This window comes from Electrophorus electricus, chromosome 20 (assembly GCF_013358815.1).
Source record: "Electrophorus electricus isolate fEleEle1 chromosome 20, fEleEle1.pri, whole genome shotgun sequence".
Lineage (NCBI taxonomy): Eukaryota > Metazoa > Chordata > Actinopteri > Gymnotiformes > Gymnotidae > Electrophorus > Electrophorus electricus.
Window position 1 is genome coordinate 3,642,501 of NC_049554.1, and position 20,081 is coordinate 3,662,581.

The window sequence follows — 20,081 nt, forward strand, 5'->3', positions numbered from 1 at the left end:
GGAAACACAGAACTTGGGGGCTTGGACGTGGACATTTGTAAAGCTGCTTCGTGACAACATCTGTTGTCAAATGCGCTGTACAAATAAACTTTGAATTTTGAATTTGAGAACACACAAGTTCTGTTGAGCTGAACACCTTCCAGTCGTTTCAGCACGTTGACTGACCTCTTACTCCACCTAGCGGCAATTATGTAAAGCGCTTTCCGAGATTAAAGAGAGGAGAAGTGGACAAAATGGCCAGTGCTATTATTATGCGTTAATACAAATTAAAGCATACACAAAAGGATAATACAGTAACTTACCATTCTCCCCTTATGTTTCTTCTACAGAACGCTCGGAATTTCCAAGACTTTGACTGTCAGGTGAGTGGAAATGTTTTTTTCACAGAAACATATTCAGTTATTTTGGGTAAGAGAGATATTGTCCCTAGATGCCCTAGTGAGTTCTGTGTTTGACTGTGTAGACCACACTGGAATGAAGATATGTCTGCCCTTGCATGCATGATGTTATATTTTTAGGTCATAAACTGATTAATTATGCATGTACTTGTTATACTCTATTTTCAGTGTCTCTCAAATCATGCCCTAGTCCAAAAGTCCAAAAGGTAAAGCACCTGTAGGGTTTTTTTTAATGCATGTTACCTTAAACTATTAAGGTAACATGCCAAAAAAAAAAACCTAGGGATGCTTACCTTTAGATAGGTTTATCATGGATTGGATAAATCATGGGGTAAGAACCAACATAAGCACAGCAATGCAAGGTTTTCCGAGGGAGAGGAGGCATAGCTTGGCAACAAGCAGCATCTTAGACACCACCAGCAGTCATATGATGATGATTGTACTGCATAGTTTGCAAAGCAGTTCCAATCAGTACTCCCAGAATCTCCCAGGTATATGTTCTCACAACATAACAGTGCATTTTGGTTAACCTAACTTTCCAAGCCAATACTTATAATACAGGGGTCAAAGCATGACATAAAGTCACACGTGAATCATGATTGACATAATGATTGAATCATGACTGAAAAATTGAATTGTTTAAATTAATTATCAGCAATCTCAAGTTTGTCTCAAAAAATTACATTGAACAAATATCAAGCACATATAAAGGTATTTTTTTGTATTTTGATATTCTGAGCAGATTCCCTGCAGAGAGCACCTTATGTTTCTGTGTGCTTGTTTCCATTACAGCAAACAGCAAACCCACGTACACACACACAGACCCCAGCCCATGTGCCTGTTCCAGTAACACCTGCTTTATAACATATCTGCACAGGCCTGCATCAGTGTAGAGGATGCTGACTTCCTAAGCAAATTACCAATGTTGCATTGATAAGGGAAGTAATGGTGTGTAACTAATAAAAATGAATGTGTATTTGGTGTTTGGTTATGTGCTGTTTCTGCTGCAGTAGCACACAGCATTTGTAAATCTGTAGTGTGGGAGACATGCAGTCCTCTGGTCGCCTCTCTTAGTGCTGCAGAGGATGGGACTAATTATAGCCAAGCACCTGCAGCCAGCACAGCGTGGACACCGTGACCAGAGTTGTGGAGCTGTGCATGAAATCTAGTCCACATGAGTGTGGTATTTTCTATACACACGCACACACACGTGTGTGTGTGTGTGTGTGTGTGTGTGTGTGTGTGTGTGTGTGTGTGTGTGTGTGTGTGTGTGTGTGTGTGTGTAGTTACATAACACAGTATTCATGCTCATTCATAGATAATGTGTTTGTATGTAAGGAAGGTCTGCTGACACTAAGACAACCCAGAAAGATGAGAAGTGTCCTCTTTCCTTTCCCCCACTGCAAAAATGCTGCTGCTGCTGCTGCTGCTGCTGCTGCTGCTGCTGCTGTGTGTGTGTGTGTGTGTGTGTGTGTGTGTGTGTGTGTGTGTGTGTGTGTGTGTGTGTGTGTGTGTGTGTGTGTGTGTGTGTGATGAAAACATTGCATTTGGCACCCATCTTGTGGTGGAGAGAAGTAGTGTAGCTTGTTGTTTCCTGTTCTAACATCAGCTTCTGAAACTCATTCTAAAATCATCATTCTAAAACACACTGCCTCGTTCCAACCGATCATTTTAAAACTTACCCTTTCAATCCTAAGCATCTTGCTAAAAAATACTCCCTCGTTCCAACCCATCATTCTAAAATATACTCCCTCATTCAAACGCATCATTCTAAAACCTGCTCCCTCATTCCAACACTTCATTTTAAAACATGCTCCTCGTACCAAAGCATTTTGCTAAAAATACTCCCTCATTCCAAACATGCATATGTGCTCATAAGGGTGTGTAGCATAAGAACTGCAAGTCATAACATTATTATTCCATGTCTTTCCCAGCTGAGGGCACCAAAAGCTCAGAGACAGCAAAGCCATAGGGGCATTTTTTTCAGTTATAAAGAAGGGTATATATCTATGATTTGACAAAATTTAGAACCTACTACACTCACAGTGTTTAGATTTATGAGTTCATGTTTAGGCAATCAATCTTCTATAGGAAAATATATACATTTGCAAATATGTCAATTTGAATTTTGAAATTTGAATATATTCACATATTTGTGGTTTTAATTGTTTTTGTAAGAAGTGCTTTTCAGTATTATCCTTCCCAAACACTCTCAGTTTTTAAGATTCATAATCATAATATTTTTACTACTGCTAGGAGTAGCTGCCACCAATAAGATGTTAGTATGTATTATAAAGTATTCATAAAAATAGTATTTATGATATTAAATAATTAATTGCTGATTTGTGAGCTAGAAACACTGCAAAGCTGCTTGTTACCCTGGAAATATTTTTACCGAAGGTCAGTAGAGGTTCTTTAATACACCTTAGGAGTGTGGGCAAGAGAGAGAATTATGAAAGATACTCTTAAATGATAAATTAGGTAGAGCACTAATCCAAATTGGGAGTCTCCTGAGATTTGAGCAACTTGCAATTTGAGGACATGACTATAGGATTAATCTGTGACTGGAAACATAGACCAGCACTGTGAATGCCCTACAGACACAATATAATTAGACCTTAATGTAGCACTTATGCATGTAGTTAAAATATATCCATGATTCTGAGTAAGAATGTCTGAATGCACCAAGTCTATAATTCTGTAGTGATAGCTACTCAAATAGTTTGTCCACAGCACCCCCTGTGGAAGAGTCCTGACATTTAATGAAAGAATATTACAGGACTAGACTCCATCAAACAAGTCTCTACATAACATCTGGTTTTGATGTAGGTTTTCCCATCATGTATGTGATGTGTAGATCTGTGATATTTAGAGGCACATACTGTTCTCTCTAAAGATCTATAAAAAGCTTATTTATCCTTATTTACTCTTAAAAACCACTAGCATGCACAGCTGATACACTAAGATAAACATTGGTTTTGTTGGTTTTATTAGCAGAGTCACTTCATAGTACTGTTTCTCTCCGTGTTATACTGTACCCCAGCCCGAAGGGTGGTAATTGCTTGTATACATAAAAGCCTTATTTTGCAGACATGTGACATCACAGTTTGAGGGCACAATGGACACTGTTTGTTTTTAAATTAACAAGGGTTCAAAAATATTTTTGGGTGAATTTGGTGAGTCATTTTTGAATGTCTTTCAGGCATGGTGAAGCTGCGAACCAAATGACCCCACCCAAAAGCTATAATGAAATCAACATCACCCAAAGCACCGAATCACTCCACCCCTACCCCTCCCCTCTTTGCCCCTGACAGTCCCTCCATCCGCCTGACTTGGTCTCGGCCAATCAGAGCCCCTCAGTGCCGCTGCATGCATGAACACGCTCAGCCTTCCAAGCGCAAACTGCAGTCACTCTGTCTCACTCTCTCCTGCTTCCTCTCACTGCGCCTTAGTCATCTCACTCTCTCTCTGTCTCTCGCACGCACAGAACACTCTCCCTCTACCCATTTCTCTTTCTCTCTCGCATTTTCTCCTCTCCCCTCTCACTCTCCCCTCCCTCCTGTCTGTTTACCTGACTCTCCTTTCACCCTTTGCTTTGATTGCTTCATCACTGGGTCTCTTTCTCTGCTCTGTCTGCCAACATGTCAACCGTTCTGGATGTGGAGCAGAATGTTTGTCCTGCTGATGCAGTGGTGAGTGAGTGTGTGTGTGTGTACATGCATGCACGCGTGCGAGCGAGCGAGCGCGTGCGCGTGTGTGTTTGTCTGTGCCTCTGGGATGATTGGCTTGTTTTAACTGATGATAAAAGCCTGCTACATTTCCATGGATTGTCAGTGTGTTATCACCGATGCTTGGCTATAGGAGAATGTATGATGGTGTGTGTACAGATGCTTGTACTCAGAACTGGGAGAATGAAGAGTGTCCTTAACAACCTGACTTTATATGCTTGTGTGCGTTGCTTGTTTATGCTGATTATGTACATAAGGTTAAGTATATTCTCAGACTGTGTTTGTTTTTGGTTGTGTTTTACCACTTGTATTTTATGGGTGTTATACTAATAGATGTGGTCTTATGTGGTGGTGCAGAGCTGGGTATTTATCTGTAGGTGCATAGCCCCATTCTGGTCGATAACAGGCTAAAGCTACAGTAGGTCATGACCTGTATTAACGCATCCATTTGACCCTTAGATGTCACTGGAAAATATTACCTCCATTTAACCTTGACAGGGTGTGGTGCCGGAAATGAAACGTTTTGTAAGTGCGTCTGTTTGTGTACATGTTGGTTATGAGCATTTAAATGTGTTTGTAAGTCTGTGTGTAATGTGTGTGTATGTATATGTGTGTGTGTGTGTGTGTGTGTGTTTTGTCCTTCCATTGGTTTTATGCTGTGTAATGGCTTCTGTGCTGTTCTCAGTGATTGATGCTGTTTTGCGGAAGTCTAGGTAGGGGGTGGGGGCCTGGAAACACACAGAGACAGTCGAGAGGGGAGTCAGATGTAAATGCCACTTGCTGTGTGTGTGTGTGTGTGTGTGTGTGTGTGTGTGTGTGAGTGTGTGTGTGTTACAAAAACAGACTTAGTGGGTGAAAAAAGAGTAAATATTGCTGCAGCCCCACACTCTCCTTTCGTTTGTGAGAAGCTAAAGGCCCCACTGGTCCTAGATTACTTTTTACAGTGTATTTAATAACAAGACAAGGAGGAGCTCTGATCCAAGGTCAGAAGCTTTGTAAGACTACCCATTAAAGTGCGCATTCTTGCTGTTTTGATGTATTCCTTTAGTTTTTTCTCTTTCCCCACCTTTCCTCTTCTTTCTCACTCATTCTTATTCACCAACTAGTAATCTCTCCCTCCCACTCTCTTTCTGGTCCCACATACTGGCTGTTGATACTGTGTGTGTGCATGTGTGTGTGTGTGAGTGTGTGTGTGAGTGAGTGTGTGTGTGTGTGTGTGTGTGTGTGTGTGTGTGAGTGAGTGTGTGTGTGTGTGTGTGTGTGTGTGTGTGTGTGTGTGTGCATGAGTGTGGGTGTGTGTGTGTGCGTGTGCGTGTGGGTGTGTGTGTGTGTGTGAGTGAGTGTGAGTGTGTGTGTGTGTGTGTGTGTGTGTGTGTGAGTGTGTGTGTGAGTGAGTGTGAGTGGGTGTGTGAGTGTGTGTGTGTGTGTGCATGTGTGTGTGTGTGAGTGTGTGTGTGTGAGTGAGTGTGAGTGTGTGTGTGTGTGTGTGTGTGTGTGTGTGTGTGTGTGTGTGTGTGTGTGTGTGTGAGTGAGTGTGTGAGTGAGTGTGAGTGGGTGTGTGAGTGGGTGTGTGTGTGGGTGTGTGAGTGTGTGTGTGTGTGTGTGCATGAGTGTGTGTGTGTGTGTGTGTGTGTGTGTGTGTGAGTGTGTGTGTGAGTGAGTGTGAGTGGGTGTGTGAGTGGGTGTGTGTGTGAGTGGGTGTGTGTGTGTGTGTGTGTGTGTGTGTGTGTGTGTGAGTGTGTGTGCATGAGTGTGGGTGTGTGTGTGGGTGTGTGAGTGTGTGTGTGAGTGTGAGTGTGTGTGCATGAGTGTGGGTGTGTGTGTGTGTGCGTGTGTGTGTGTGTGTGTGTGTTTCTTCTCACTTATGAAAGCTAATAGCATTTTTGCATCTGTACTGTAAATTCACTTAACGTCCTCTATACACTGACTCTTTTTATTGCAGTATAGCCGATGACCTCAAGGTGCATTTTCACATACTCAGCACAGACACACAGACACACACACACATTCTCTCTCACACATGCCAGCACTTGCTAATTATGATATGTGTGTTTCTGCTGATCAGTTTGCCGGCAGAATGTGCTATGACATCAGCAGCAGTGCTGTGACATCAGCAGCAGTGTAGCAGTTCTGTGGCTTCGAGGAGCAGTATTGTAGTGCTGTGACATCAGCAGTAGTGTTGTAGTGCTATGATATCGGGCAGCAGTGTTGCAGTGCTGTGACATTGGCAGAAGTGTTGCAGTGCTGTGACATCAGCTGAAGTGCTGCAGTGCTATGACATCAGCAGCAGTGCTGTGACATGGGCAGCACTGTTGCAATGCTGTGGTATCGGGCAGCAGTTTAGCAGCCCCACGTGCAGATCCAGCAGGGAATACATTGCATTTTGACAGGAGGAGATGCAGAGTCTGTCTAATGATCCTTTGCTATAAAGAAATATAACCTCTCTGGAGGTCCTTGGTTATACGGAAATTTATATTAACCCCTCTAACTGTTGCTTGGCTCTGCCGCAGGTTTTCACCAAAATGGATAAAGCTAAACAACATATACATGATCTGCCAGTGTTAGCAGAGAGGGGAGGAGGTTTTATCAAGTTAGACACTCACGGCTAGTAGATGCTTGTTTCTAGTCTCGTGTACAGTCATTCTATGACAGTTTTAAACAATTTAAAGGTGTTTGGCATGAAACAAATCAGCCTTATCTTTCTTCCCCATGGTTTGGAGATGACGCAATGTCTTTGTGTCTGCTGCACTTTAGCAAGCACTCTGTTTAAAGGGCTGTCTCAATCCAAAATGCTGGTGAATGAATTAGAATAATTAAGTGACAAATATTTGCTTCCATTTTTGTTTGCACATTAGCATGTTTGGTTAAAACCGCTGATTCAGTCACTTTGTCCTTAAGTTATGACTTTGTCATAACGCTTATCAAATAGCTTGTTCCAAACATTGCATTTTGAATAAATGCTGAACGATGATTCATACTCTTATTTTGTGTGCTCTGGTCCTGCTGTGTGATCCATTTAGAAGATGTCATTATTTTTAGCATCAGTGTCTTTCTGGGTCCATCTGCTTCTTCTGTCTTTCTCTGTTTGGCTCTGGTGTGGTCTGTGTTACTTTGCCTGTCTGTGTAAGAGTCACTGTTCTGTCTCCCTCCCTCGAGGTCACTGGGAATTTAGGGACACTTGTGACTGAAGAGGTGCAGGCAGCATATGACATCTCTCTGTGGGAATATGCACAGTCTGTCTCAGTGCCCCTCTTCGCCAAGCCCCTCACACCTTCTCTCTTGCTCTCGTTCTCTCGCTCCCTCTCTCTCTCTTTCCCATCCCCCACACTGTGAACACTGTGATTGCTTCTATTAGGATCCATCTTCATTTAGAGCCTTTCGGAGCTATTGAGTTCATTGATTTAGTAGAAGATGTTTCCTGTAGGCAGTTCATCCAGCAGTAGTAGCGGCTCATTGTGGATGTGTGTATATAAGCTTATTGATGGGATTTCTGGGTGTGTTGCTTCTTCCTCCTGTAATTCCAGTGGAGGTCGATATGCAATTTGATTCACCTATAGCCCAAATAATACATAAACATGAGAGCCAGTGGTTATGTCACATGTTTATGAGTGAAAACATGCATATCCAGATGATCTAGACCATTTGGGAAAGGTGATTTGAGAATCTCACAGCACTGTAGTGTCTCATTGGAAGACATACACTCTAAATGATTAAAATAACACTGCAGTGTTTCCGTGCTCTCAAGCCTTGCAGTAGAGCCTCACCTCAGGCTTGGTACTGTTCCTGCAGGCGTCAGACTGAGTCTCTACTGGGAGATATCACTTATCAACCACTAAAGACTCCAGAAACAACAGGCAGTTTTTGCACAAATAGCGGATTTAAAAAGTACCCATTGAGTAATTAATGACGTTGTATAGGTTAAAGGTGAAGAGATTAATGTTCCTTCTCCAGTTTGCTTATTAAGAGTTTATTGTTCCTTATTTTGGTCCTCTGCTGTGTGTGGTCAGGAACACGACCTTGAGACGCCACACGGTGTCCTCCATGTGACCATAAGGGGCGTTCCCAAGGGCAACCGCCCTGTGATCCTGACATACCATGACATCGGACTCAACCGTGAGTAGGAATGTCTCACCACTTCCAAACTGTTAGCCTAATACCTAAAACTTGCATTTGGAATTAAGAGTCTGTCTGTGTTCTGTGTTTGTACTCAGATAAGTCATGTTTCAACACGCTGTTTAACTTTGAGGACATGCAGGAGATCACTCAACATTTCGCAGTGGTGCACGTGGATGCCCCCGGCCAGCAGGAGGCAGCACCTCCCTTTCCCACTGCGTGAGTTTTCCGTACTGCGACCAGTCAGCTCTCACCTGATCCACTACTGATCTTTGTGCATATGTGTATATAATAAAGGATTTGGAAAACACTAAACATTCATTCTCTAAATATGACATATGCATTCCCTGTACTAGTCTGGCATATAAGCAGAGAGACCAAAAACATGGTTTGCTGGCACTCTATGAAACACGACAGAAAATATTTAATCATGGGGAAAAGGTAGAGCCTCTCATATGCTACTGCTTTCATACTCATGTTTTTGGTGTGTGTGTGTGTGTGTGTGTGTGTGTGCCTGCGTGCACATGTGCATGCTTAGATACCTGTACCCTACCATGGATGAGCTGGCAGAGATGCTGCCTTCAGTACTGACTCAGCTGAAGTAAGTAACAGTGTCCTTTGTCCGTCAGTCCATTAACTCTGTAACACACATAACCAGCACCAATCACTGCATATCAGAGCTCTTCTCCTGGCACACAGAGAGCCTTGAACTCTGTACTGTGACTCTATTCTGGATATTCTAGTGTGACTTGGCAACCTGCGTCCGTGTCGGTGACTCTGCAGAAAATCCCAAAAGGCAGACCGACATTTGTCTGGTGCATTTATCAAAGGATCATTGTTTTCTTCCAGGGGACACTGGTATCATGTCACCATCAGTTCTGCTTGGTGAAAGGAGTGCGTACGTGTGTTTTTGCATGTGTGCTTGTCTGTTCCCTTTGCAGGGTGAACAGTGTGATTGGCATGGGCGTAGGGGCGGGAGCGTACATCCTAACTAGATTTGCTGTGAGTTCTCTGACATCATCTACAGAGCTGTCACCATCCATGCCATGTAGATTGCCGATTGGCAAGAAAAACTCTTTCCACCAACCTTCCACATCAGTTACCGCGCCATGCTAACGCTACTGAGAAATGCACACTGTCTGAATGTAAATATAGCATTTAACACTAGTGGCATCTGTGTTCACAGCTCAGCCATCCATCCCTGGTGGAGGGCTTGGTGCTAATTAATGTGAACCCCTGTGCTGAGGGATGGATCGACTGGGCAGCTTCTAAGGTGGGTTGCCAAGTTTGCTGCTTATCTAGCACCAACTTCTGGGCTGTTTGAAGCCTGTGCATATTTAAATGTGGCACCTGTTTATGGGTGTGGGTTCAATGAGTTGAAAGACACTGGAAGGTGGTGCCACTTCTGTACATTAGCCTAACGAGTGCTCTTCTACTGGTTGGTGCCACGTGATACTAAGTGTTGACCTGCTCATTTCCAGTTCTCTGGATGGACCAGCACGCTGGTGGACATTATTATGGCACATCACTTCAGCACTGTAAGTATACTCTCCCCTGTAAAGGAGAACTCTCTGTATCTGGAGCAGGCTGTTCGACCTCCTGTGACTCCTGTGTGATTCTCCAGGAGGAACTGACTGAGAACCAGGAGCTGATTCAGACATACCGACTGCACATTGCCCAAGACATCAACCAGGACAACCTGGCCCTTTTCTGTGCCTCCTATAATGCGTAAGGCCTTCTGAGCTAAATATACTTTTACATTAAAATCTAATTATAGTTCACTACATTATATATACATTATATGGCATCAGACCTTGAAATTGCCTGTTGGGTTTGGTTTCCAGGCGCCGGGATTTGGGAATTGAAAGGCCTGTTATTGGTCTTAATGAAGATACAGTCAGCACACTGATGTAACTCTGACTCTTATTTATAGAGATGTATTTTTGTTGGGGAATGTTTGTGGTATTGAACATTCTTTGTGACTCTTCCTGCACAGATGTCCTGCTCTGCTGGTGGTTGGAGACACATCTCCGGCTGTAGAGGCTGTGGTAGGTGGTTTCTGAAGAATCATTTGTATATCAAGTTCTTGATGTATTAAAGGTTCTCTGAAAAATCTCATGTTGTAACATGGAAGTGCCTTTCATGTTACTTTACAATTTGCTGTACAATTTAAATTGTGTTTTTTCTTTTTCATAAAACAGGTTGAATGCAACTCTAGGTTAAATCCAACAAAAACAACCCTCTTGAAGGTGGGCGTACTTGCATACTAATGTGCCCTATTCTGTTAACCTTATTTTAAGGTTTTCACTGAGATCACATAGCTCTGTAATCTCTCTACGCTAATATGCGGTACACTTTGTCCTTTCTCTCTCAGCAATTCCCCTGTATTTCTCTGACTGTTGGTTTTCTTCCCTCTCAGATGGCAGATTGTGGTGGCTTGCCTCAGGTTGTGCAGGTAAGTCATGCTGTCAGTCATGAAACACATCAACAAGCTTTTTTCCCCTAATTTGAGACTTATACAAGTGCATACCATGCCTGAAACGAAACAGGTTTGACAGGGTTTACTGAAATAACTGAGACTGGAGAAAGGAAAGCTTCAGTGACTACATTTTATAGATTCTTTTTCCTGAAATAAACATGTAGGATTATACACAGAGCAGTAATCAACAGCATCTGCACCACAGCTAAAAGCCTAATCCTGATTTAGGCACTTAATCATCCAACAGATTTAAAAAAGGAATTTGTATACACTGGCCACAATCATTGCTTTAATGAAATATTAAATAAAAGTTTCAAGCTGGTCTCTTACATAAGCAATAAAGCCTAAGCCTTTCCAGATAAACACTTAAAATGGCAGACAGGAGACATAGAGAGCTGTCATGGCACAAGGTAAATGTCTTCTTGGAGCTTCAGATCAGTGGTTAAAGTACTTCACTTGTGATCAGAAGGTTGCTGGTTCAAGCCCCACCACTGCCAAGTTGCCACTGTTGGGCCCCTGAGCAAGGCCCTTAACCCTCAACTGCTCAAGTTGTACTCAAACATAATTGTAAGTTGCTTTGGATAAAAGTGTCAGGTAAATGATGGAAATTATCTTAATGAAAGGGTACATATTAAAAGCCGAGAGAATAAAACGCTTATTTGATTTCCCTCCGATGAATCCCCCAGATCAGGTCTAATCTGGGATCACACCATTTAGGGCTAGGACTAAATTTTGGCAGCAGTGGTGAATTGTCTTAGAAACTGGCCCCTTGTCTTCTAATAATACATATATTCATAATTGACCTGCCTGCTTTATAAGCAATTGTCCCGGACAAAATAAACTACTGAATAGTTTCCATCCAAAAAATTATAAAAAATGAAGGGGGAATGTCTAAATAGCCTAAGGCCTAAGGTTCAGCTAATCTAAGAAATATGATAATCTTAAAATGAAGGACTCAAAAAAGCATGCCTGCATGTTCCTACTGTCATGTTTTATGTAGTTAAAAATGCTTTTTTTCAGTTTGCAGTACACAAGATTTTGTGTTTGTATTTTCACAGCCAGGAAAGCTAGCTGAAGCCTTCAAGTACTTTGTCCAAGGAATGGGATACAGTATGTATACTGGTCTTACATATTTATTTTTTTGTAGCAATGTTAAAAGTTTATTTTGCGTTCGACATCTCTTTGGTAAACAGGGGCTCTTTATTCAGTGTTATTTCAAAACACTGGCCAAACCTAAATGAGTCATTCAGGTCCAGCGCTGTGACTAATCACGCTTTTATTAGGGCCCAATGTGACGTACACACATACACACATGCACACCCCTTCAGACACACACATTCTCTCTCTCTCTCTCTCTCTCTCTCTCTCTCTCTCTCTCTCTCTCTCTCTCTCTCTCTCTCTCTCTCTCTCTGCACGTAGATCACGAGTTGTTTTGATTACTTCCCTTGACCACAGACGTGGGTTAAATGAAAACTTTGCTAATTTGGCATTCCTTTCGGAGTCTTTTGATCCCCACTTTTGTCAGGGGTCTCTTTAAGGCGCTGGATGTGCTGCCAGAATGCTTGGTGAAAACATGTCGCATTTGTCACTCAGCTCACGAAGATCTAGCCCACCCAAAAAATGTTTTACTTATTAATTCTGCGATAGTTGTGCATAGTCTCTCAGAACGATGTTTACCACACAATGCAAGCTCTCCCTTCATAGGAATTATACTTATGGAAGTATATTCTTACTTTCTACCAGATCTTAACTAGAATAGACTGTGTCATTATAACTGTGATAAATTGTGCCTTTATAAGATGACATTATGACAAAGGTTTAATTAAGAATACTGGCATAATGAAATTTGATTTATCTGCTTCCTCCATTTTGGTTGTTATTGCCAACTGGATTTGATGCCATCTGCTGGCTGTGAGTTAGAACTGCAAAATTAAACAGTGAGGCGCATTTTAGGAGGTGCCACTGTTGGATTAAAGGTTAAGATGTAAGACTCTGTCCCAATGAGAGACCACTGCTGTCACATTTCACTAGATTTACAGAGACTCTTCCAACAATTTTTTACATTAGCTAAGAGGACAACTTAATCTTCTGCCAATCTTGCAACCAAACTTGTTATTTTAAACCTGGAGACATTAGATGAATTTATTCAGGCTCATAGGCTGAATAAATGCCTGCCTGTTATTTTATATAGGATAGACAATCACGCCTTCTACCTAACCTCTGAATATTACAGTATGTGCTGTAATATTCAGTGTCTAGGATGTGATGAAGGTCCAGCGCACAAATATGGTGAAATAAGACATGCTCATGTGGTAATGAAGTTAAAGATGTGTATCTCAGTGTTTGTCTTGTCTACTGTCACTTCATGCTAACAGTTCCCTATGTACTGCTCAGCCACTTGAGCAGCGAATCAGGTACCAATCCTCTGTGCCAACATGTTTTGTGGGCTATATTTAATTAGCCTGCCATCAGTCTTTCGTTTGTGTACTTATGGCTGAATATGTTTGCATGTATTTGATATATTACTGCAATATTTATAAATATAGCAATTTGGCATGTTTTGCTGCTCAGTGTGTATTTTATTGTTGATTTGTGGCACGAGGGGGCTTATGTATTGCCTTTTTATTCAACTTTCTTTTTTTGTTGTTGCATACTGTTAGTTTGCAACATGCCAGTGGCCCTTTCTCAGTTGTACACTTTTGCTTTCTGTTCATGTTTGTCTGCATGGTTCTGTGGTCTTGCTTTTGTTCAGGAGAGAGAACCTTTATAGGAGTTTATTTATAAACCCATGTTTATAGCAGTATACACACACACTCATTAAGGTGTAGACAGACGTCGCAGCGCAGATGACGTCTAAGGCTGGAGTCAGCGCTGTACATCCCCTCTCGCATGCTCTCTCTCTCTTTTCCCACCTCTCAGTGCCAGCAGCTGGGATGACCCGCCTGGCTCGCTCCCGCACCACGTCTTCCTCCAGCATCGCCTCCATGGACCGCAACCGCAACCTCAACGCCACCCTGGACACTTCCAGCTCCAGGGCCCTGGACAATCAGGAGCAGCCCCGGACCATGGAGGTGTCCTGCTAAACCCGTGCGCCTGTCGCCAAGCCTTTCGTGGGTGTCGCTTCTCTTGCCTCCATACACATCTAGCTGTTTGGGTTGCTCGTGTTTATTTACTCTTCAGTCATGAGGCAAGGGGATGAGCTCATGAATTGTATGAAATTGAAAAAAAGATTATATATACACAGGTATATAAAAATATTCATAAAGATATAAAGCTATATATGCATCACATTCTCAGTCACAAGAAGAAAAAAAAAATCCCAGTATATACATATCAGCATGGAATAACACTTCCATTTTTAAAAGTCTAATTGTTTCTCATGAGGCTTGGGTGATATGCTGGGTCATAACCTCATCTCTACTCTGATTAATTGTTTTGATTAGTGTCTTTAACCTACTGTTTTAATGTCCAACTATTAACAGTGGAAAAGGAGACAAATTTTCACATGCAGCTGAGGCCACAAGGTCCTTTGCTCCTTTTTCTTTACAGTGAAATGCACACACAGACATACCCACAAAAACGCACCCATAGACACCCACTAAATGTATGTGCATCCATTGCACATATGTAGCATAATAGAGATTTTTAAAATTGTTTCATGTTAACTGTGGCCATCTGTGCTCAAGTCTTGTGTGATAGTTTCACTAGTCCTTTAGAAACCTGACACACTGCAGTAGACTGGTACCTGTCACTTACTGTTATTAAATCAACTCAGTTGTTTGATACATGCCGTCAGCCTTTTACAACAGTTTAAAATCGGTTTCTACTACTGAAAGTGTGAAATTAAAACAATTATGTGGCTGTGTTTGGAAAGGGAACAAATTTTTTATAGAAGTTCTTTTGTTCTTTTTTCAGCATGGATGGAGGTAGAGGAGAATACTGTTTTAGACAGCTTTAGTTGACCATTTTGCTCTTGGTTTTTAAACATTAGTTCCAGTAACCATAACTGAATGTACATACACAATGCAAAAGCCTAATGGGTGCATAGCCATGGAAACATGTTAAACAGCGTGCCAGATAATGTCAATGTAGGTTGATTTTGCTAGCGTATACTTACTAGTAGATTAAACTGGATCATCTATAGTAAAGTGTGTATTTTTATTTCTACATTTTAACCATTAAATAGGAGATCAGCATTATTGCCACTTCAAGGGAATAGTCAAGACAGTTTGATATGGATTTAATTTGTTAAAAAAAAAAAAGAAAAAAAAAAGACAATCATTAAGCAGAATTTAAAAGTTTAAAGAGTAAGCCAACTGTAGCAGTAGCAAAGAAACCATTAACATCACCTCCACCAGCCAAGACTTGGGTGTGGAACTCATCATAGTACAATCATCAGACACATTTAGCCAAGTGGGATAAAAAAAAAAAAAATTTAAACAAAACCACATTCAAATCAGAAGTAGGATCATTGCAATAAGCTTGTGATCAAATTGTCAAATTGTGAAAAACTAAAACAAAACTGCAAAGTACAAAAGATTAAAATTAAGGTTAGTCTGCAGCAGATGAGCAGAGTGATGGGCGAGAATTTGCAGTGAAGAGTGGGTGAATTCAGACAAGAGATATTGCCATAATGAAAGCATACAAAACAATTCAATTTTCAGTTTACAGTGCACAGATGCCTCAAAACAGGTATACATTGCATAAAATGGGTCTAATACACATGAATATACCATTTGTTGGAATGAAGTTTTAGCTCTTTATAACAGAGCCATAGGTTTCTCTAGCATGTCCTAAAGAAATGACTGGAGAAGCAGACAGTTAGTAGACCATAGACCTTTTAGATGGTATGTAGCACTTAAAGAAGGATGCCCCCATTTTGTAAGGAATCATGAACCAACAAGAGAAAAGACTGCACACCATCTGCTGTCCGAGTCCATTTCTAGTCCACTGAGAGTTTACGTTACTCGTATGAAGACTGTGGGCTGCTTGCCATTACAGCCTGCATTCTGACATACCAGTCGAGTGCAACACAAAGCTCTGACCAACTACCGGTTTTCTTCAGTCTACATGCCACTGGGTACAGTTTTTCCCATGAGCATTTGGGTCCTATGGCCATCATATAAAATCAAATAAACCAACCTGTTCCAAAGTGATAAAGGGCAGGGGGAGATGGCTGAAGTACAACTCACTGGAAATTAAATTCAAGTCTTGACTGTCCAAGTGAAGTCAACCAATCTGCCTCTATTGACCATGCATTACTTTTAACAAGGGAACACCACTTAATCACTGAATATGTTGCTGGTACATTATAAAAAAGTACTTTATTTAGACAAATTTAAATCCCATAAAATAATACAAAGGGAGCTGGTACATGACCAACACACAATTACACTTAAAATTGTCAAACATGTCACCACAGGTCTGGCTTTGACATACTGGGGTCATTATTTTTCAAGTTTACCACGGAGACTGTAAAAACGAGGAACAAACATTTAGGAATTAGCACATATCTGAGATACCTCAGACTACTTCAATCACCTAGTTAAAAGAAGTGAAAACTCAGCAGTGAAACTGTTAGGGTTATCCCAACAATGGATCTGGTTCTCATGCACTTGGAGTACATAATTTTGGAAAAGAAAAAAAAACAAAAAAAACCAAAAAAAAAACCAATTTTTTTCTGAATTTCACAAAACCAGATGCACTTTTACTAATCAAGTTTCATGCAGCATCAAGCACTTTGTACTGGAAAACACTTATAAAATCATAATTCAGAGCAAACTTCAAGTACTGGTAACTTGAAAATGATGCAGTATGAGGTTAGAAGCTGACCTGCAGAGGTAGGAGTGAACGTCGGAGAAGCCACGATGCTGCACGAGGGGAAAGAGAATGCCAGTTGCACAGCAGCCATGACGCTGGCGGCAATAGCTACAGTTACAGATACCTCGACAAGGTGGGCACTGCCAGCTCTGTACACACACACACACACACACACACTTTTGCCAGCAATCAACAACAAAAGAAAAGGAAAATTGCAGAAGACTCTGAAAATATGAGTCAGAAGCCCAATTTTCAAGGGGGAAGGCTTAAGAAGAGTTTGCATTTGCATGATTTCTAGTGAAGTGATGCCTTCAGGTTTGTTGTTCACATAGATGAGCCATTCTAAACGAGATAACTGTCCCATCTTAATGCAACAGTGTTTTTTGAAATACCGTTACGATCTTTACTGACCGGATCAAGGAGGGCAGTCCTTACGTCCTCCCCATATCTGTTACGGAGACATGGACCACAGAACTGACCCTGTACCCCACGGCAGTTTTCACTTCGGCAGGAAGTCTTCGTATCAACAGTCTTTTGTCTGCACTGATGGCAGGTGGTGCCCTGTGAATGGACAACATTTTCCCCCCCGTTTTCCTGAAAAACCTCTAGACAAGTTTTAAAAAAATAAACACTAAAATGCAAGTCAGTTCAGCACCATACTTGCTCTGAACCACACCATCACTGAGACAGTGACTTGGCACTTTCATAGTAATACTGGGCAGTGAGAGACTGTTTGCAAGGAATTCAGAACAGTCTAAATTAGAAACAGTACATACATCCATCTTACTGCTGCAACTCCAAAATGTACAACTATAGTCAGGTTCATCCACAAGGTGCCCCGAGCCACGACTCACAGTGACGCGATTATAAATCTTCTCAGTCATGTTCGTAGCCACCAGCTCAAGCTCATCCTCCGTGACTTCTTCCACTCGACGCATGATGTGAGGCTTGGCTTGACGTGGTCGTACAGGTTCACGCCTCTGTGGTTTTGAATGGATCTGGCAGACAGGAAAATACAAAACGCCATTTAATGAAAAGACAAAATGCACTACATATGTTTAGCAGGCTGCAGAACATGAGCAATACTGCACCTAGTAGTCCAATTTCCAGTACAGCTCAGAGCTCGTATCAGTTAGGTCTACTTTTCACACAGAAAGCCCTCGCATCTCATTTATCCCCTCACATTCATTATGTTCACCTTACTACCAAGCTCATCTGCGCACAGACAATAGCTAAATCACTTCATTTCACCACAAATCTCCTACTGTTTTAAACCACAGCTGCTCAGAAAAACATCATACCCATACAAGACCTGTGGGCCAAATCTTTTGATTGTAAATGTGCCAAATTAGACTATTAAAGTCTAGAATTTGCCAAGATTTAAAAGGAGCAATAAGCCATTTTCTGGTGATTAGTCACATTATGAAAGCCATTACACCGACACCTTTTGGCCCAGATGCAACAAAGATTAAAATGGGTTTAGTGTACAAACGTGGCCACCTCCATGTGGGGTAGACTCTCTATGGAGCAGATTCATTTTATAGTGGTAAAAATGACTGATTGCTCCATTAAATCTTGGCAAATTCATTCCCTGCCAATACTTTCAGAACAAAGATCAAGCTAATAAAAAGAGTGTACACACCTTCATTAGTTCATCTTCCAAGCTCACTTCCAGCTCAGAACTGATTTGAGTGGCAGGGAAATCAGCTGCCATCGAGCGGGTCATTCTCCGAGACGCACGTTCTGGATTACGGCGCGGTGTAGAAACGCGCACACCGTGCTAACAGAAAAACACACCTAATTAATAGTACACCTTCATAAAGGAACATGCCCAGAATTGAAGAATCAAGCTTAATACTTGTAGCTGCTATAATCATTGTCTCATGAAAAACAGTGCATGTTTAATATACACACCTTTTACTAATTTGATGCAGCGACACATGCACTAAACACATTTATTACAAACATTAAATTGATGCAACATCTTAAGTACCATTTCCCAACTTACATCAGATCGACGCTCCTTTTTACGAGCGTGTTCAGTGTTCAACAAGGGCCCTGTCATTTTCTGTAGATCTGACATCAGCTGTGCCAACTAATCAAGACAGATTTAAAAACAAGTATTACACTTCAAACATTCACAAATGGTAATTAATGTTGTTTTCACAAGTTGTGATCGTCATTTAAATTTAAAATTATTTCTCAGTCAACCCATAACTTCAGAAGGTGCTCAAGTTAAATGTTTACATGTGGATGGGCATTACAAGGTCAAAAATAAGCTCCGATTTCTGGGTATGAGGGTTCTTGTTCTTCTGTTATGATCAGAATAGAAATATTGGCTACATGTATAATGGCAACAGACTGGAAGGTTTTACAGTGCAACACATACCATTGCTTTGTTTGCCTGGATATTCATGGCTCTCTTTTCAAGAAATGAATCAGAATCATCACCACCATCATCAGACTCCAGCTGATAAGGAGATGAAAGGATATTTTGTGCCTCATCCATTTCCAATTTTATATTTTCAGGACTAATGGCTTTTTTCATCAGCATTTTTCTCTTCTCTTTTTGACAGTCATCATCCTCTTCTGGGACATCGTTTAACGAGCGGGTTCGCAGTGCTATTCTTAAGGTAAACCCTTGACGAGCTGGTGCCTTTTGGGAGACATGCTCAGTGCTTTTTCCATCGCTGTCCGACTCCGAATCCTGCAGAAGCAGTTGTAGGTCTCATCGTAAATGCACGAGAGCATGCCTTTGCTTTTCCACCCTCTTTTTTAGATCACCATGACCATGCTTTGTTCTGAAGGGGGCTATTAACTGTGAGTAAACGGGACACATGTCTAAAGCAATCAGAAACGTCTTAACCAAATAACTGGGAACATACTTAAAATCTAAAGACCCTCCAAGTTCATAAACCTGCAAATTTTACTAACCTGACAAAGGACTAAAAGTGTGATCTACATCAGGGGTTCTCAAGCTTTTAAAACCCTTTTTCCATCTAGATAGAACCTACTCCCTGCCCTGTTGACATGTGGTTTGCCACTGGTCTATTTTTAAGCGTGAATGTGAATAGGATGTAGGTAAATGGGTAATCAATGTTCATGCACTAGAAGAAGAGAGTCTAGCAATTCTAGTGAATTGCCTAAGATTAACCAAGAACAATTTCACTGCTGTTTTAACATTTTCATGCAAGGGTTCAGGGTAAAAAGTTCATTATCTGGGGCCCTCCTTAACAGGTATTGTCGCCCCCCACCGGTTGAAAACCCCTGCTCTAGATAAGAGAGTAAGAGCAGAGTATGCATACTATGAGTTTTCCCAAACACAGCCTACTAACCTTAAAAATACATTCTTTAAGTTCACTATCAGAAAATCCAAGAAAGGTTTCATCATCTCCAGTTTCAGAAAACATACCAGCAAGCTCCTTACATAGTTCCGACATTGCTAGAGATACCTGCAAACATAAAACTGTCTTGTTAAAAGGATTAGTATATAACCAAAAGTATATAATTAGTATATAACCAAAAAAATGTTGGTAGGACTGT

The 20,081-nt window shown here is 41.3% G+C and overlaps 2 protein-coding genes across 4 annotated transcripts in view; one reads left to right on the top strand and one right to left on the bottom strand.

The window, feature by feature from the left end:
• ndrg3a (ndrg family member 3a) overlaps window positions 1-14,861 on the top strand; it is a 30,203-nt gene extending 15,342 nt beyond the window's left edge. Inside the window, exons 3-17 of one of the 3 annotated variants that reach the window (XM_027012460.2) lie at window positions 330-362; window positions 8,134-8,239; window positions 8,338-8,458; window positions 8,778-8,840; window positions 9,181-9,241; window positions 9,426-9,512; window positions 9,721-9,777; window positions 9,864-9,967; window positions 10,084-10,149; window positions 10,236-10,287; window positions 10,441-10,488; window positions 10,659-10,694; window positions 11,777-11,828; window positions 13,094-13,132; window positions 13,638-14,861. In XM_027012460.2, the coding sequence (XP_026868261.1) occupies window positions 330-362; window positions 8,134-8,239; window positions 8,338-8,458; window positions 8,778-8,840; window positions 9,181-9,241; window positions 9,426-9,512; window positions 9,721-9,777; window positions 9,864-9,967; window positions 10,084-10,149; window positions 10,236-10,287; window positions 10,441-10,488; window positions 10,659-10,694; window positions 11,777-11,828; window positions 13,094-13,132; window positions 13,638-13,801 (1,089 nt within the window). In that variant the 3' untranslated portion in view covers window positions 13,802-14,861. Of the gene's footprint in view, window positions 1-329; window positions 363-3,786; window positions 4,091-8,133; window positions 8,240-8,337; window positions 8,459-8,777; window positions 8,841-9,180; window positions 9,242-9,425; window positions 9,513-9,720; window positions 9,778-9,863; window positions 9,968-10,083; window positions 10,150-10,235; window positions 10,288-10,440; window positions 10,489-10,658; window positions 10,695-11,776; window positions 11,829-13,093; window positions 13,133-13,637 lie in introns of those variants that run through there. The other 2 variants (XM_027012462.2, XM_027012463.2) reach the window with 2 other exon arrangements.
• Window positions 13,986-19,978, bottom strand: LOC113578944 (cell division cycle-associated protein 7-like). Its single transcript, XM_027012502.2, has 8 exons — window positions 19,874-19,978; window positions 18,928-19,245; window positions 18,547-18,633; window positions 18,181-18,318; window positions 17,393-17,536; window positions 16,950-17,099; window positions 16,551-16,687; window positions 13,986-16,190 (listed from the first exon to the last, which is right to left on the bottom strand). The coding sequence occupies exons 1-8, from the start codon at window positions 19,976-19,978 to the stop codon at window positions 16,166-16,168; spliced, it is 1,104 nt and encodes a 367-aa protein (XP_026868303.2). The 3' UTR covers window positions 13,986-16,165.
• Between the last annotated feature and the right edge of the window lie 103 nt (window positions 19,979-20,081).

Excerpts from the sequence above, each read along its gene's own strand:
- LOC113578944 (XM_027012502.2), bottom strand. The coding sequence starts at position 19,978 with ATGTCGGAACTATGTAAGGAGCTTGCTGGTATGTTTTCTGAAACTGGA. Across the intron at positions 19,246-19,873 it reads TTAAAGAATGTATTTTTAAG|GATTCGGAGTCGGACAGCGA; the intron begins GTTAGTAGGCTG and ends CTGCTTCTGCAG. Across the intron at positions 17,100-17,392 it reads AGATTTATAATCGCGTCACT|GGCACCACCTGCCATCAGTG; the intron begins GTGAGTCGTGGC and ends GTCCATTCACAG.